This window comes from Pristis pectinata, chromosome 21 (genome assembly GCF_009764475.1).
Source record: "Pristis pectinata isolate sPriPec2 chromosome 21, sPriPec2.1.pri, whole genome shotgun sequence".
In the NCBI taxonomy this organism is placed as follows: Eukaryota; Metazoa; Chordata; class Chondrichthyes; order Rhinopristiformes; family Pristidae; genus Pristis; species Pristis pectinata.
Window position 1 is genome coordinate 36,024,309 of NC_067425.1, and position 14,872 is coordinate 36,039,180.

Genomic DNA, 14,872 nt, shown 5'->3' on the forward strand with positions numbered 1-14,872 from the left:
CTGAACCATGATTGGTCGCAACAGAGCCCGCCCTCGGCTCGCTGTACCCTCCCGACCCCTGATTGGCCACAATAGAGCCCGCCCTCAGATTGGCGTCCGCTCCTGAATCCTGATTGATCACAACAGAGCCCGCCCTCAGGTCTGTACCTCCTCCCGATCCCTGATTGGTCTCCACGGAGCCCGCCGCAATCAGTTGTCCTCTCCTGGTCTTCGATGCCTCGAACAAATCCCGCCCCCAGGTTCGCGCCCTTTCCTGGCCTGAACCGTCCGCCCTCGGACCGGCGCTGCTCACCACCCCGCCCGGGCCGTCCGAGTATCCGGGCCCTGATTGGTCCGATGCTGCCCCGCCCACCACTCCGCGGCAGTCCCACCCCCACCACCAGATTGGTTGCTTTGCCGGCGGTGACCCCCGTGGAGGGATCCGGGTTCCGGTGCCGGGTCACACTCCGTGCCGTGTGCCCGAGGTCAGCCGCCATGCTGACGGTGTTCGCCCGGCTCCTCGGCTCCGCCGCCCGGATCGGCCCCCGGGCCGTCCCGCTGCCTCACCTCTCCTTCCTGCGGCAGGCGGCCGGCAGCCCCGGGGCCCGCGGCCTCGCCCGCTCCATGTGGCTCCTCTGCAGCTCCGGCCTGAGGCGGGGGCCGCTGGGCGCCGGCCGGCCCCTCAACGGCGCGTCGTGCGGCTGCGGGGGGCTGCACACCGAGGGTGAGGGGTCGGGGGGCTGCACACCGAGGGTGAGGGGTCAGGGAGCGGGGGACTGCACACCGAGGGTGAGGGGTCAGGGGTCGGGGGGCTGCACACCGAGGGTGAGGGGTCAGGGAGCGGGGGACTGCACACCGAGGGTGAGGGGTCAGGGGTCGGGGGGCTGCACATCGGGGTGAGGGGTCAGGGAGCGGGGGGCTGCACACCGAGGGTGAGGGGTCGGGGGTCGGGGGGCTGCACACCGAGGGTAAGGGGTCGGGGGGCGGGGGACTGCACACCGAGGGTGAGGGGTCGGGGGGCGGGGGACTGCACACCGGGGGTGAGGGGTCGGGGGGCGGGGGACTGCACACCGGGGGTGAGAGGTCGGGGGGCGGGGGACTGCACACCGGGGGTGAGGGGTCGGGGGGCGGGGGACTGCACACCGGGGGTGAGGGGTCGGGGGGCGGGGGACTGCACACCGGGGGTGAGGGGTCGGGGGGCGGGGGACTGCACACCGGGGGTGAGGGGTCGGGGGGTTGCGCACCGAGGGTTACGGGGCGGGGAGGTGGAGGGGAAGGTGGGGGGCTGGTGAGGGGGGGATGGCGGAGGTTATGTTGGAGGGGAGGGAGAAGGGTGAGGGGACGGATGGGGGGGGAAGGACGAGGGGCAGGACGAAGGGGGGGCATCCGCACAGGGAAGGGGTGGCTCCACATTGTGGATGGGGAGGGGGAGGGGGTGGGGGGTGGGAACCGGGGATCCGATAGAAACGTAGAATTCTAAAAGGGATAAATAAGATAGAGGCGGGAAGGTTGTTTCCACTGGTAGGTGAGTCTAGAACCAGGGGACATGGCCTCAAGATTCAGGGGAGTAGATTTAGGACAGATGTGGAGAAACTGCTTTTCCCAGACAGTAGTGAATCTGGAATTCTCTGCCCAGGGAAGCAGTAGAGGCCACCTCATTAAATCTATTTTTTTAATAATAAAAATCTATTTTTTTAATAATAAAAATATGTTTTTGCATAGTGGGGGAATTAAGGGTCATGAGGAAAAGGCAGGTAGGTGGATCTGAGTTCACAGCCAGATCAGCCGTGATCTTATTGAATGGCAGAGCAGGCTCGACGGGCCAGATGCCTCCTCCTGCTCCTACTTCTTATGTTCTTATAAGTACATCGGGGTGGTAGAAAAATAGAGTGCAGAATATAGTGTCGCAGAGGCAAATATGAAGTGCAAGGGCTGCAGCGAGGTCATGTGTGAGAGGTCTGTTCGAGAGTCTGATAACAGCAGAATGGAAGCTGTCCTTGAGCCTAATCCCCTCTGATAAGCTTGATTCATAAAGTTCCCCAAGTCTACGTTGACTCAGACCAGTGCGATTCGCCGTCCTAATTCCCTGATCACATTTCTCTCCCAGGTACCCACCAACTCCTTCATTCTCCCACCACGCCACCTTCAGGAGTGACAGTGGCCAATTAACCCACCAGTCCTGATGCAGGGTTTCGACCCAAAGCGGCGATAGTTGCTTTTCCCCCACAGATGCTGCTTGATCCTCCAGCAGACTGTTTGTCACTTCAGATTCTAACAGCTGCAGTCTCTTGGGTCTCCATGTGAACCCACCATGAGAGGAGCACTATGTGGTCACACTGAGACATGTAATCTCCTTGCAGGCAGACCAGAGGCCAAGATCCAACCTGGGTTGTTGGACTTGTGAAACAGCTGCTCTATTCCACTCTGCCACACTTATTGGCCTGTCTGAAATTGCATGATTCCACGATGCTGTTGATCAGATCTTATTTTTGTCCGAATACTGGGTTGTGCATCTAGCAGGTCATGAACTTTCTGTTGGCTTAACTATGTTTGTGGAGCATGGTGAAGGTGCGATGTTTTAACCGGCAAGTTCTTCATTTGCTCTGCAGGTGACAAGGCATTTGCAGAATTCCTGACAGATGAAATCAAAGAGGAAAAGAAAATTCAAAAGAGTACCACGCTGCCCAAAGTCTCCGGAGGCTGGGAGATCGGGTTGAATGGGACAGAAGCTAAACTTGTACGAAAAGTTGAAGGTGAAAGGTAAGTGAAATGAACCTCTTCCCTACTAACTCATTCAGTATTGGTTACCCTGTGCCTGTTCCTTCCTTTTCCAATTACCTGTTCACCTCTGGTGCATTTGGCTGCTTTTGTTAAAAAGCACTGTAAAAATGAAACTCTTATTGAGATTAGTAAGATTAATACCTGGCTGACTTAGTGTTTGTTTGAATCTTTTTATTGAGGGAACATTGGATTGTGCTATGCAGTATAATGACGTACAGAACTACAGTTATTCTGGTTACTATTTGACGCACATTTTATCAGGAGTACTCTGATTGGATTGATGGAATGTGAGGCTTCAGAAATGCATGTTTCAAAGCAAGTGAATGTTTTTTTTTTCGAAATTTCAGTCTTGTAATGCTGAGTATGGTCATTCAGACAGTAGTAAGTGAAACGATCATAATGTGTTTTAGTGATGTTGGCAGAGGAATTTTGGACTAGATCAGAACTCTTCTGTTCTTTGAATACTGATAGATCTTGATTAATGTCAGTGTGAGTTCTCAGGATTATTTCCAATACAAACACCAAGTCTTTTTCTAACACAAAATTTAGCGCCAAGTCCAGTTCTACAAGAGACTGCTACCAAAGTTCAACGTTTTGGTGAACAGGGGAATTGGTGAAGCAGCGGAAGGGAGTGCTGTGTTTGTATTTAAAGGAAACAAGTATTGAATTAATAAGAAGCACTGATGACCGTTTAAAGTATAGAAAAGAGTTCCAGGTGTAACATCACAGGAAAGTATTTGGCTGTGTGTGTATTCTGGTTTATTTTTCCTTCTGTTGTAAAGAGCTTCACTGTACTCCAATACAAAGTATAAAATCAGTATCTTCTAACTAGATTACATTATAATTAAAAATCATAAATAGTTGTAAAACAAATTATGACAGAGTTATAGCTGAGCATGTGGGAGTTGGTGCAAACCAATATGATCTGTGGCAGCCGTGTCGGCTGGGAGTCACACTGCTTAGTTTTAACGATGTAGATTTGATCAGTGGATGTGGGCAGGAGGCTGTGGGTGTATTGGGGCAGGTATGGAGTTTCAGAAGATGACGGGTGCTCGGCCCTTGCGTTTATCCACAGATGGGAGATCCATGCAGCCTGTGTGGATTAGAGCATGGACTGCCAAGGCGGTGAACAGTCTGACTGAGGCTTTCTGGTACAGGGGGCCATTAAATTAGGGAGTGAAAAGGAACATTGAGGTGGCAGGGGGAGTGTAGGAGACATTGCCCCAGTAAATTGGCCAAATCCTTGAGGCAACTCCAGCAAAGGTTTAACACCCAGAAGGTGGCGCCCTCCGGAACTCGTTGTTTGAAAGAGGCGGAAACTCGTCGCCATTTAAACCCACTTGGATGTGGACGTGAAAAGCAGTGACCTGTGGGGCTACAGACCCAGTGCTGGAGGACCCATAGTCACGCAGCCAGCAACGGGCCCTTCGGCCCACTCTGTCTGTACTGTACCTGCCATCGTGCAACCAGCTTTACTAATCCCATTTCCAGCACTTGGCCCATAGCCTTCTATGCCTTAAATGTTGTGAGTAACTGCCTCACCACCCAGTCAGGCATCACATTCCTGATTTCAGTCATTCTCTATGAAAAACATTCTTTCTCACGTAGCCTCGAAATCTACCTGTTAGTTAACCCCCATGGTTATAAGCACCTTTGCTCAAAGGGAAATTTCCTCACTACCCTATCTATGCCCTGCATGATTTTGTGTAACTTGGTCAGGTCCCTCCTCAAGCTTCTCTGCTCCAAGGAAAACACATCCAGCCTTTCTGGTCCCTCCTCACAGCTAAAATGCACCATCCCAAGCAACATATCAGTGAATCTCCTCTGCACCACCTACCGTGCAGTCTCATCCTCGAATGCACTGAATGTCACCGCATACTGTAAGTTTTCTGACTAATGAATTTTAGAAATTGACAAGAAATCTGATCTCCTATGGCTGTAGACTTGCATTAGAGTACTACAAATGCAAAAAGTTGATCGTTTTTCAGGCTATGCATATAGTGTCAGCACTCTGTTTCCTAGACTGCTTGTCTTATCCTGAACTTGACAAATAATCCAACACCCAGATATTTTGCTTAACATTGCTGATTATAGTCTAAGCAGAGCATCTTTGTCCCTTTCCTGCTGCAGTAGTGTGTCATGGATGTTTGTTTACTCCTGGGGTTAATGACATTTTATGTCTTCCTGTTGTAGGATCACAGTCAGTTTTAATATTAACAACAGTATTCCACCAACAATGGAAGAGGCTCCACAGGAAGGACAGAAGGATGCTGAGAATGAGGTGAGACAAATCGTCCTTCCTTGGTGGTGTAAGTCCATCTTTACCTAATGGATATGGGAGGTAGTTATGCAGGAATACTGCTGCTGTGGAGCGTGGAAGGTGGGGTGATGACTGAGTGGGGCCTTGTGCAGTATTCCATTTGCACACATTCCAGGAAAATATTTTAAAATGTTCTTGATTATCTTTCATAAGAGGTAGGCAACATTTTAGATTCATAGTCATACAGCACAGAAACAGGCCCTTTGGCCCAATTGGTCCATGCTGACCAAGATTCCCATATAAGCTAGTCCCTTTCGCCCATGTGTGGCCCACATCCCTCTGAACTTCTCCTGTCCATGTACCTGCCCGAGTGTCTTTTAAATATTGTTAATGTACCTGGCTCACCCACTTCCTCTGGCAGTTTGTTCCGTATACTGACCACCCTCTAGGTGGAAAAAGTTGCCCCTCAGGTTTGTATTAAATTTCTCCCCCCTCACCCTAAACCTATGTCCTCTAGATCTCAGTTTCTCAACCCGAGGAAAACTCTGTGCATTCACTCCATCTATGCCCCTCATGACCTTTTACACTTCTATAACGTCAGCCCTCATTCTCCTACACGCCAATGAAGAGTCACAGCCTGCTCAACCCCTCTCCGTAACTCAGTCCCGGCAACATCCTTGTAAATCTCTGCATTCCTTCCAGCTTAATGGCATCTTTTCTATAGCAGGGTGACCAAAAGTGAGCACAATATTCCTAATGTGTCCTCTTAGGGTGAAAGTGATTGATCCTAGTAATTGGCCTGAAGATGAGCTGAAGTAGAAGCATGAGGAAGTTTGTCAAGCCTGTTCTGTCATCTAATATGATCATGGTTCAAGTAATCTTTGGTCTCATCACCTTTTATGTCTGATTTAATAGCCATTGATTCTGGTGTAGTCCAGAATCTGTAACTCCATCCTGAACGTGACACTGCATCTTCAGCCATGTGGCTGAAAACTCTCGAAAGGAATTCATCTTAATCTTGGTCTTATTGCATTACGAGAGAGAAGGACATCCTCGCAGTAAAACTCCATCAGCATCTTTTATTCTTCTCATTCATTCTTTTAAACTTGAGTGTATAGGCCCCTTTAGTCCAGTCTTTCCTCGTGATAGAACCCCCTCGTTCTAGGAATCAACCTAGTGACTCTGCACTGAGGCAAGTACTTTTTTCTGATAACCCTGGTATGGACTTGATGAAGCCCTGTACTACTGTAGCAATAAGACTACTTTTGTACTCCGTCTCCCTTCCAATAAAGACTAATCTTTCCATTTGCCTTTCAGACAATATACCGTGCCCACATGCTAGCCAACCCATACGGGGGAGACAGATCTCCCTGAACACCAACGCTGAGCCGTCACACACTCCTCAATACAATGCCCTTTTCTTTTATTCTTCCTGCCAAAGTTGATAAACTTGTTTCCACGCACTATACTCAAACTGCTGTTTGCTTGACCCGTTTGTATCCCTTGCACAATATCTTTTGTTGTGCTTGCCATTGTTATATCACATACACAGTTGGGTACAATGCACTCAGTCCTTTTAGGTCTTTGTTTGTAAATAGCTGAAGCTTTAGCTCTGATCCTTGAGGCACCCTATTAGTTGCACCTTTCCAAATTTAAAGTAATCTTTATTTCTACTTTGGCCTGCTAATCAATTCTATATACATACTAGCATTTTGCTCTCAACCTCGTTAGTCCTTCTGTCATGGAGTACCTTTTTATGTAGCCTGCCATCAGTTGCCTTTTGAAAATCCAAACGCACCACATACACTAGCTCTCCTTTATCTGTGAAGGAAACATCCCGTTCAGTGCCCAATGCACGTTATGAATCTTGGAATTTGATGGATATAAATTGAGATTATCAGTTAAAAGAATGGATTGGCTGGGGAGTCTCATCCCATAGCTGCAAATATGTGGTAAGATTCAGAGGTGAGGGTCTGTCAGTCTATCTCTTACCTGTGCTATCTGTTAAGAACCTAGCTGGGGAAGTTGATGTGCCTAATGTCATTCTTGCAAAACAGAGAATTGCATCTGGAATACCATTGGAAATGTGATCTTGCATCTAATGAATAACTGGATTTCTTTGCAGCCTGAAATTATCTCAACCCCAAACTTTGTTGTTGAAGTGACCAAGCTGTCGAATAACCGAAGCCTGGTGTTTGACTGCCACTATCCCGAAGATGAGGTGGGTATTTGTACTGGGCTCATCTCATTGCGAGTTTGATGGACCAACTGCAATATTCCGGATGTTAATTAGAGGCTGTATTCAATCCATAGCTTGGTAGCACTAAAAGCAAACAATGTTCCTGTAAACATTTCCTCCACCACTGATTGGCTGTGCCTTTGGACACCTAGGCCCAGTGTTCACAGGTGACGTCACCAAGAGGTGGCATGTGTGAGGAAAGCAGCTAAACATGGGGTCCCAGAAGTGAATGTGTGATTCAAATTAAAGAAACTGGAAACCACTGACTATGTTCAATAAAGTAAGAATAGTTGGGTGAGGGCAATCCTATGGAGCTGGGCAGTGTAAAACATGGGTGGGATCTGTGATTGTAGAATCACAGAAGGAGGCCATTCAATTAGGAGCGGCACTGTAGCGTAGCGGTTCGTGCGACGCTATTACAGCGCCAGTGATCGGGGTTCGATTCCTGTCGCTGTGTGTAAGGAGTTTGTACGTTCTCCCGTGTCTGCGTGGGTTTCCTCCAGGTGCTCCGGTTTCCTCCCACATTGCAAAAACATACAGGTAGGTTAATTTGGGGTTTAAAATGGGCGGCGCGGACTCGTTGGGCCGGAAGGGCCTGTTACCGCGCTGTAAATAAAATTTAGAAAAAAATTACTCCTGTCTGGCCTCTGAAGGAGCTGTCCAGTTTGTGCTGCTCAGTGGCCCGTCTCCTGAACCCTGTAATTGTTTTCCTTTTCCTTTTGAAAGTTGCTACTGAATATGTTTTGACCACCTTTTAGGTCGGTCTATTCATTAACGATGTGACCAACCAGGTCCATGGCAATGTACAAAATGAGCAGAGAGTGTGCATTTTTGTCATCATGCATACAGGCCAGTGTTCATTTTGATAGTAACTTTGGTGTCAGAACAGCAGAAAGGTAGTATGGAATTGGGACTTTACACCATTTTCAAGGAAGTCATGGAAGGATCAAAGGTAAATTATTTTTCTGACGTGGAGTGGGATGATGCCCAAAGAGGAACTGTTTCTAGATGTGCAAAGTATTGGTGGTCAGTGGTTTAAGAGAATGTGGTACTTGTTACGGGTGAGATAATCTTGCTGAGTATGGATGTTCCTGTGCTGTATTGTTCTGTGTTCAAGATAAGTGGTTGGACTGACAGAAAATAAAGGAGGCAGCTGGGTGAGTGTTTTGAAGTGAGGAACAGCGTTTGAAGCAATCGGACAGGTCTAAGACGATCAAAGATGAACTAGGCCTGGGATGGTTCTTGCCCTCATGGCCCCATGCCTTCTCTGGAGCAGTGAGCTGCCTGTGCTTCTCACTCACTCACCTGCTGTTACATTGAGCAGATCTCCCAGTGAGAACTTTCTCCATGTGGGTGCCTCTCACCCGATCAGTTGAGCCAGCCAGTTGTAGCTCCCACAGAAGTGCTTTGACAGCCAGTTATGCAGTTGAAGCAGCTGCCGAACAGCTTGAGTGTTTGTTAGAAAAGTTGTCAGAAATTAAACTTAAATTTTAAACACGTGAAAACAATTCATTTAACCCATTTAAAAGAAAAATGTGAATTACCTGAAACTTGCCCCTTGCACTCTCAGCTGTACCTCAGTCACTGAACACAGTAAATCTGACAGGCCAACTTCAGTGTAACTGCTGGACATTGCTAGGAATGTTGCATTGCTGGACTCCATGAGGAGCGCTGTGTCGGAGCCCACTCAGAATGACAGCAGTGATCAGTTGGAGGAAGTTTGGGACAGTGCTGTGTTTGTGTGCTTGTATGGGAGTCCCCAATCTCCTGATATTTGCAAATGAACTACCAGCACTTCCATGCAGAACTGCCAGCTCTGAGAATTTCAGAAAGTTGCAGTAGTTTTACCTGAGAGACTAAAGGCAGGTTACAGCTTTCTATGGTCACACCAGTCCTGATGATTCTAACATGTACCCTTCTGAGTGGGGGAAGATGTGGGATATAAATTGATTGGTTTGATGGAGATATGAGCATAAGGAACATCTGAAGAAGCAGTTAAATTGTAAGTGGTGCAGACAGAAAGATTTATAAAAGAGGAAGGGTTGCTGACCTGAAATATTAAATGATTTCTCTTTCCACAGATGCTGCTTAACTGGCTGAGTTCTTCCAGCGTCTGCAATTTTCAGAATCAGATTTATTGTCACCTACTTATGATGTGAAATGTGTTTTGCAGCAGCAGTACAGTGCAAAGACAAAAATTACTATAAATTACAAAAACATACAGTGCAAAAAAGAAAGTAATAAGGAGGTAGTATTTGTGTTCCAGATTTTTAAATGAGGCTTAAAACAAAAATGGGGTATATAACTGGGGGGGGGGGGGGGGGGGGGTGGTGGATGGTAGTGTAACTGATTACTGGAATGGCCAAGAATAGGGTATCGGTTTATTATTGTCACTTGTACCGAGGTACAGTGAAAAACTTGTCTTGCATACCAATTGTACAGATCAATTCATTACACAGTGTAGTTACATTGAGTCAGTACAGAATGCATTGAGGTAGTACAGGTAAAAACAATAACAGTACAGAGTAAAGTGTCACAGCTACAGAGAAAGTGCAGTGCAATAAGATGCAAGGGTGGGGAATCTGAACTAGGAAATGGGCAGTAAATATGTTCCTGCCCACTCCTTCAATTTAGTCAGAGTGGCGTTGCTGGACTCCGTTGAACTGCTGGAGGGCTTGTGATGATGTTCCTTCAATGCTGGTTGTACTGGGAAATTGACTATGAATAGCAGTTTGAGATCTGTTGGCAAAAGAATGGTTTGTCCTGGGAGACAAACCTGCACTTGATGCTGTTCCCACAATGTCACCCTGATATTTAATGGGGTCATTTTTTAACCACCTGGATGTATGTTTAATCTTTGAATGTAATCCATTAACACAGCCACGCTCCCCAGTGTTCTGAGTTTCCTGCACTAATGATGACGTAAATTTTTTTTGTATTTATAACAATAGGTTGGTCATGGTGAGGAGGACGAGAGTGACATATTTGCCATCAGGGAAGTCAGCTTTCAGCCCACTGGAGAGGATGATTGGAAGGATACCAGCTATACCCTTAACACAGATTCCCTAGACTGGGTAAGTGGTGAAAGAACACTGAATACCGTATGTACATCCGTCTGTCTGTGGTATGAACTTGGAACTCTGAGGCAAGTTATTACTTTCTTTACTTCCTACGTGAAATTTTCTCTTCTATCCGGTTAATGTGTTATCTAATCCACATTGAATTTTTTTCGTGTTGTGTTTCCTGGTAGTTTTACCACAGACTCTTGGGGTCCCTCACTGGCTTGTTCCCAGAAACAGCTTTCCCTAGAGGGTTAGATCTCTACCTGAATAGTTGACCAACTATTCAGGTAGAGATCGGCACAGAGACTGGTGTATTATGTGCTAAGTTGTTGTGGCTGAATGTGGTCCTGTCCTCCCATCAGCTTCTGTCAGTCCCTGAAGGCAGTGAAAGTGACTGGCTATTGCATGTTTCACCACTCAATGCAGTGCCTTGTTTCTCTGCACTGATGTGTAAGTATATGGGAGTAGAGAGAAGCAGATGTTGTAGGGTTGTGAGTGCTTTTCCAAAACCTTAAAACAATAGTGCCTCTAAACGAGATTGGTTTAAACTAATTGGTCTCCTGTACATCTCCTCAAACCCTTCATTTAAGGGTGGCAGGCTGATAACTCGACATCAGCTCCACAATCTCCCAAACTCCAAATCCCTTGTTCTTTGTTGATCAGTGTCTGTTGATCTACATCTTGAGACTTAACTACTAAGAAGCTACAGATCTCTGGAGAATTACAGACCCAAATGGCCTCGACATGTGCCTTCCTCTTATGCCCCCTGGTTCCAGTCTCGCCAGCATCAGGAAACTTGTTTTTTCAACATGATCACTTCTGAATTTCAGTACAGGCCAGTTTTACTCGCATAGAACAGTCCAGCACTGACCAGGCCAGTCAGCCCACAATGTGCTGATCTTGATGCCAATTTATACAGAATGTCCTCTTGTGTATCATTGATATCCCTTCACATTCGTGTGTCAGTCTAAAAGCCTCTGAAGCTCCACCAAACTGTTTGATTCCACTGTTACCCCTGGTAACCTATTCCATGAACCTACCACTGTGTTTAATTAAAAAAACTTGCCCCTCACATTGCCTTTAAACCCCCTCTTTCTGCCCTCCCCCCCCCCCCCCCCCCCCCCCCCCCCACCTTAAAAAGCATGTCCTCTAGTGTTTGCATTTCTATCCTGGGGTAAAGATTCTGACTGGACCCAATCTATGCCCCTCATAATTTTAAAACCTCAATAAGGCCTCCCCTCTGCCTTCGACACTCGAGGGAGAACACCCCTCCGTGGGCTCTGTCTACACTTCTCACTGCCTCAGTAAAGAAGCCAACATGATCAGAGACCCCCTCCCACCCTGGACATTCTCTCTTCTCTCTCCCCCCCCCCCCCCCTCCCCCCATCGGGCAGAAGATGCAAAAGCCTGAAAGCACGTACCACCAGGCTCAAGGACAGCTTCTACTCCACTGTGATAAAACTATTGAACGATTCCCTAGTGCGATAAGATGGACTCTTGACCTCACAATCTACCTCATTATGACCTTGCACCTTATTGTCTACCTGCACTGCACTTTATTCTGTTATTGTTTTAGCTTACTATTTCAATGCACTGTGTAATGAATTGATCTGTATGAACAGTATGCAAGACAAGCTTTTAACTGTACCTCGGTACATGTGACAATAATAAACCAATTCCAACCTTATAGCTCATGCCCTCTAATTCAGGCAGCATCCTGGTAAACCTCTTCCGCACTCTCTCCACTTCCTTCCTGTAATGGGGTGACCAGAACTGCGTGCAATACTCCAAGTGCGGTCTGACTAAAGTTTTATACAGCTGCAGCAAGACTGACTTAGTCTTACACTCAATGCAACTACTAATGAAGACAAGCACGCCATGTGCCGCCTTTACCATCGTGTCCACTTGCATAGCCTTTTCAGTGAACTATAAATCTGGACCCCAAGATCCCTCTGTACCTCAGTGCTGTTAAGGAGTCTACCATTAACTGTTTACTTTCTCCTTTCATTTGACCTCCCAAAGTGCAACACCTCATACTTGCCCGGATTAAACTCCATCTGCCACTTCTCTGTCCATATCTGTAACTGTCCCACAACTCCTCCAACTCTACTCGTCTCTCTTCCCAGGACAACCCTCTCCAGAAACCAATCCCGTAAGCTTTGTTGCATTGACACTTTGGTGTTGACTGTACTGAATGAGTTACAAAGGCCTTAATTCACTCCTTTGCTCTTACAGGCCCTCTATGACCATCTGATGGACTTCCTGACTGACCGTGGGATCGATAACACGTTTGCTGATGAACTTGTTGAGCTGAGCACTGCCTTAGAACACCAGGAGTACATCAAGTTCCTTGAAAATTTGAATGGTTTTATCAAGTGCTAATCATTTCCCATCTCCCAGCTTTTTGACAGATGGCTTCATAATGGTCAGAATGTTCACAGGCTTGAAATTATTTTACAATAGACTTTGTACAAAGGTATTCTCCAGTACTGAAAGGTGTAATTGGCTTCTTTATTATGTAAAAGTCATTTGTGATGCTGCAACAGCCAAAATAATGTCTCTAAACTGTACATTGATTGTGGAAGTGTTACCCAAAAAAGTGGGCACATGAACCAATTTGTTTCTTGTTTATGTGGTAACTAAATTAAGGTGTTCCCAGGAAGGAAGATGCTGTCCTGAATAAACATGTCAGAATGAATTCTTGTGATCTTCTGGGTTTGGGGGGGAGAGAGAGAAGGGGAAAAAACGTGTATTCAACTCTAAATGAAATTACATTACATAAAATTGTCATTCACCTTATTTCACAAAATGCTGATTTCATACTACCAAAACTCAAATGCAGCTTCCTTCACAGCTGTGATTGCACCCTGCTGGTTTGGCAATGTACGCCAGGAGGACGTCTCTTGATGCTTATTCAGCGGGAGAGGCTTATGGGTGGCAATGTTGCAGACAGCTGCCTGACAGCTTGGGAGACCCGGGTTCAATCCTGGCTTCCAGTGCTGTCTGTATGGAGTTTGCGCGTTTGCTCTGTGACCAGGTGGGTTTTCCCCACAGCCCAAAGACCTACAGGTTCATAAGTTAGTCGGCTGCTGTAAATTGCCCCTGGTGTGTGGATGAGGGGCAGAGCCTGGGTGGAGTTGATGGGAATGTGGGAAGAATAATCCCTTTTTTTTGAAAATGTAAAATCAGTGTAAATAGGTGGCTGATGTAGATTTAGTGAGGCAAAAGCCTGTTCTCATGTTGTACGCCTCAATGTGATTGAGGGAAATGATAGGGTTTCGCCTTAAGATTATAGGGAGCTACAAGTGAAATTGACATGGAGCCTCTAAGTTTGTATAGTGCCTTTAGAATGAAGCAACTGAATTACAGGTGCTTAATGGAGCCAGAAGGGAGATATTAGGAGGAATGACCAAAGCTATAGAATTACATTCCTTTTACAGCACAACAATGGGTTGATCTGCTCACTGGTCTGTGTTGGAGATCATCTTCATGATCTTGTCCCAACCTGCTGCTTGTGTGGGAAGAAAATAACTTTGAGGCTACCCAGGTAAGAGTCAGAAGAGATTTGCAGCAAAAAGGTAGTTTATAATAAGTATGATTGAAGCTGGTCTGCGATGAAGAAGGCATGTCAGCAGCTCTACTTCATTAGGAGTTTGAGGAGATTTGGTATGTCTCCAAAGACTCTTACAAATTTCTATGGATATATGGTGGAGAGCATTCAGACTGGTACAGAGGCTCCAATACACAGGATCAAAAGAGGCTGCAGAGGGTTGTAGACTTGGCCAGCTCCATCACGGGTACAACCCTCTCTGCCATTAAGGACATCTTCAAGAGGTGGTGCCTCAAGAAGGTGGCATCCATCACTAAGGACCCTCACCAGCTGGAACATGCCCTCTTCTCGTTACTACCATCAAGGAGGAGGTACTGGAGTCTGAAGACCCACACTCAATGATTTAGGAACAGCTTCTTCCCCTCCGCCATCAGATTTATGAATGGTCTATGAACACTACCTGTTATTTTATTTTGCAATGTAGTTTATTTACACTATTGCTGCTGCAAAACAACAAATTTCACATCATCTAAGTCAGTGATAAATCTGATTCTGTCTTGAAAATAAGGTGGATCATCTCATTTATTCAGCTGTCTGCTTGAAAGTATGTAATTGGCAGCAACATTATGGTGTTAAATTAAATACCTTTTGAAAGTTGTACCATACCATGTAGTGTATCCTAGACAGATGACTGGAGTGATCTTGCTAGAATTAGTGACAGACCCTTGCCAAGTAGTCATTTGATCATCCTTCCCACCCTAATGTAAGAGGTTTGGCTTCCCAGTGTTAACCAGTGCAAGGCCTGCCTTATCCACACAGAAAAGGGATATGATGGTGAATACTGGTTGATCCAGCCTGCCCCCTGTGTAAAGTCGCGAGATAAAAATGTGGGGATGAAGTGCAACAGTGCACAGTAAAGTTAGACATGTACTTTTAGGATGTAATCAACTAAAATTCTGTGCTATGATTGTTGGAATCAGAGTGGAATTTGAACAGGGGAG

The 14,872-nt window shown here is 46.5% G+C and overlaps 1 protein-coding gene across 1 annotated transcript; it reads left to right on the top strand.

Moving 5' to 3' along the window:
* The first annotated feature begins 198 nt into the window (after positions 1-198).
* Positions 199-13,019, top strand: c1qbp (complement component 1, q subcomponent binding protein). Its single transcript, XM_052035156.1, has 6 exons — positions 199-703; positions 2,589-2,739; positions 4,954-5,041; positions 7,146-7,241; positions 10,211-10,333; positions 12,557-13,019. The coding sequence occupies exons 1-6, from the start codon at positions 214-216 to the stop codon at positions 12,701-12,703; spliced, it is 1,095 nt and encodes a 364-aa protein (XP_051891116.1). The 5' UTR covers positions 199-213; the 3' UTR covers positions 12,704-13,019.
* The last annotated feature ends 1,853 nt before the right edge of the window (positions 13,020-14,872 follow it).

Coding starts and splice junctions, on each gene's coding strand:
- c1qbp (XM_052035156.1), top strand. CDS start 214: ATGCCTCGAACAAATCCCGCCCCCAGGTTCGCGCCCTTTCCTGGCCTG. Junction 2,740..4,953: donor CGAAAAGTTGAAGGTGAAAG/GTAAGTGAAATG, acceptor TTCCTGTTGTAG/GATCACAGTCAGTTTTAATA. Junction 7,242..10,210: donor GCCACTATCCCGAAGATGAG/GTGGGTATTTGT, acceptor TTATAACAATAG/GTTGGTCATGGTGAGGAGGA.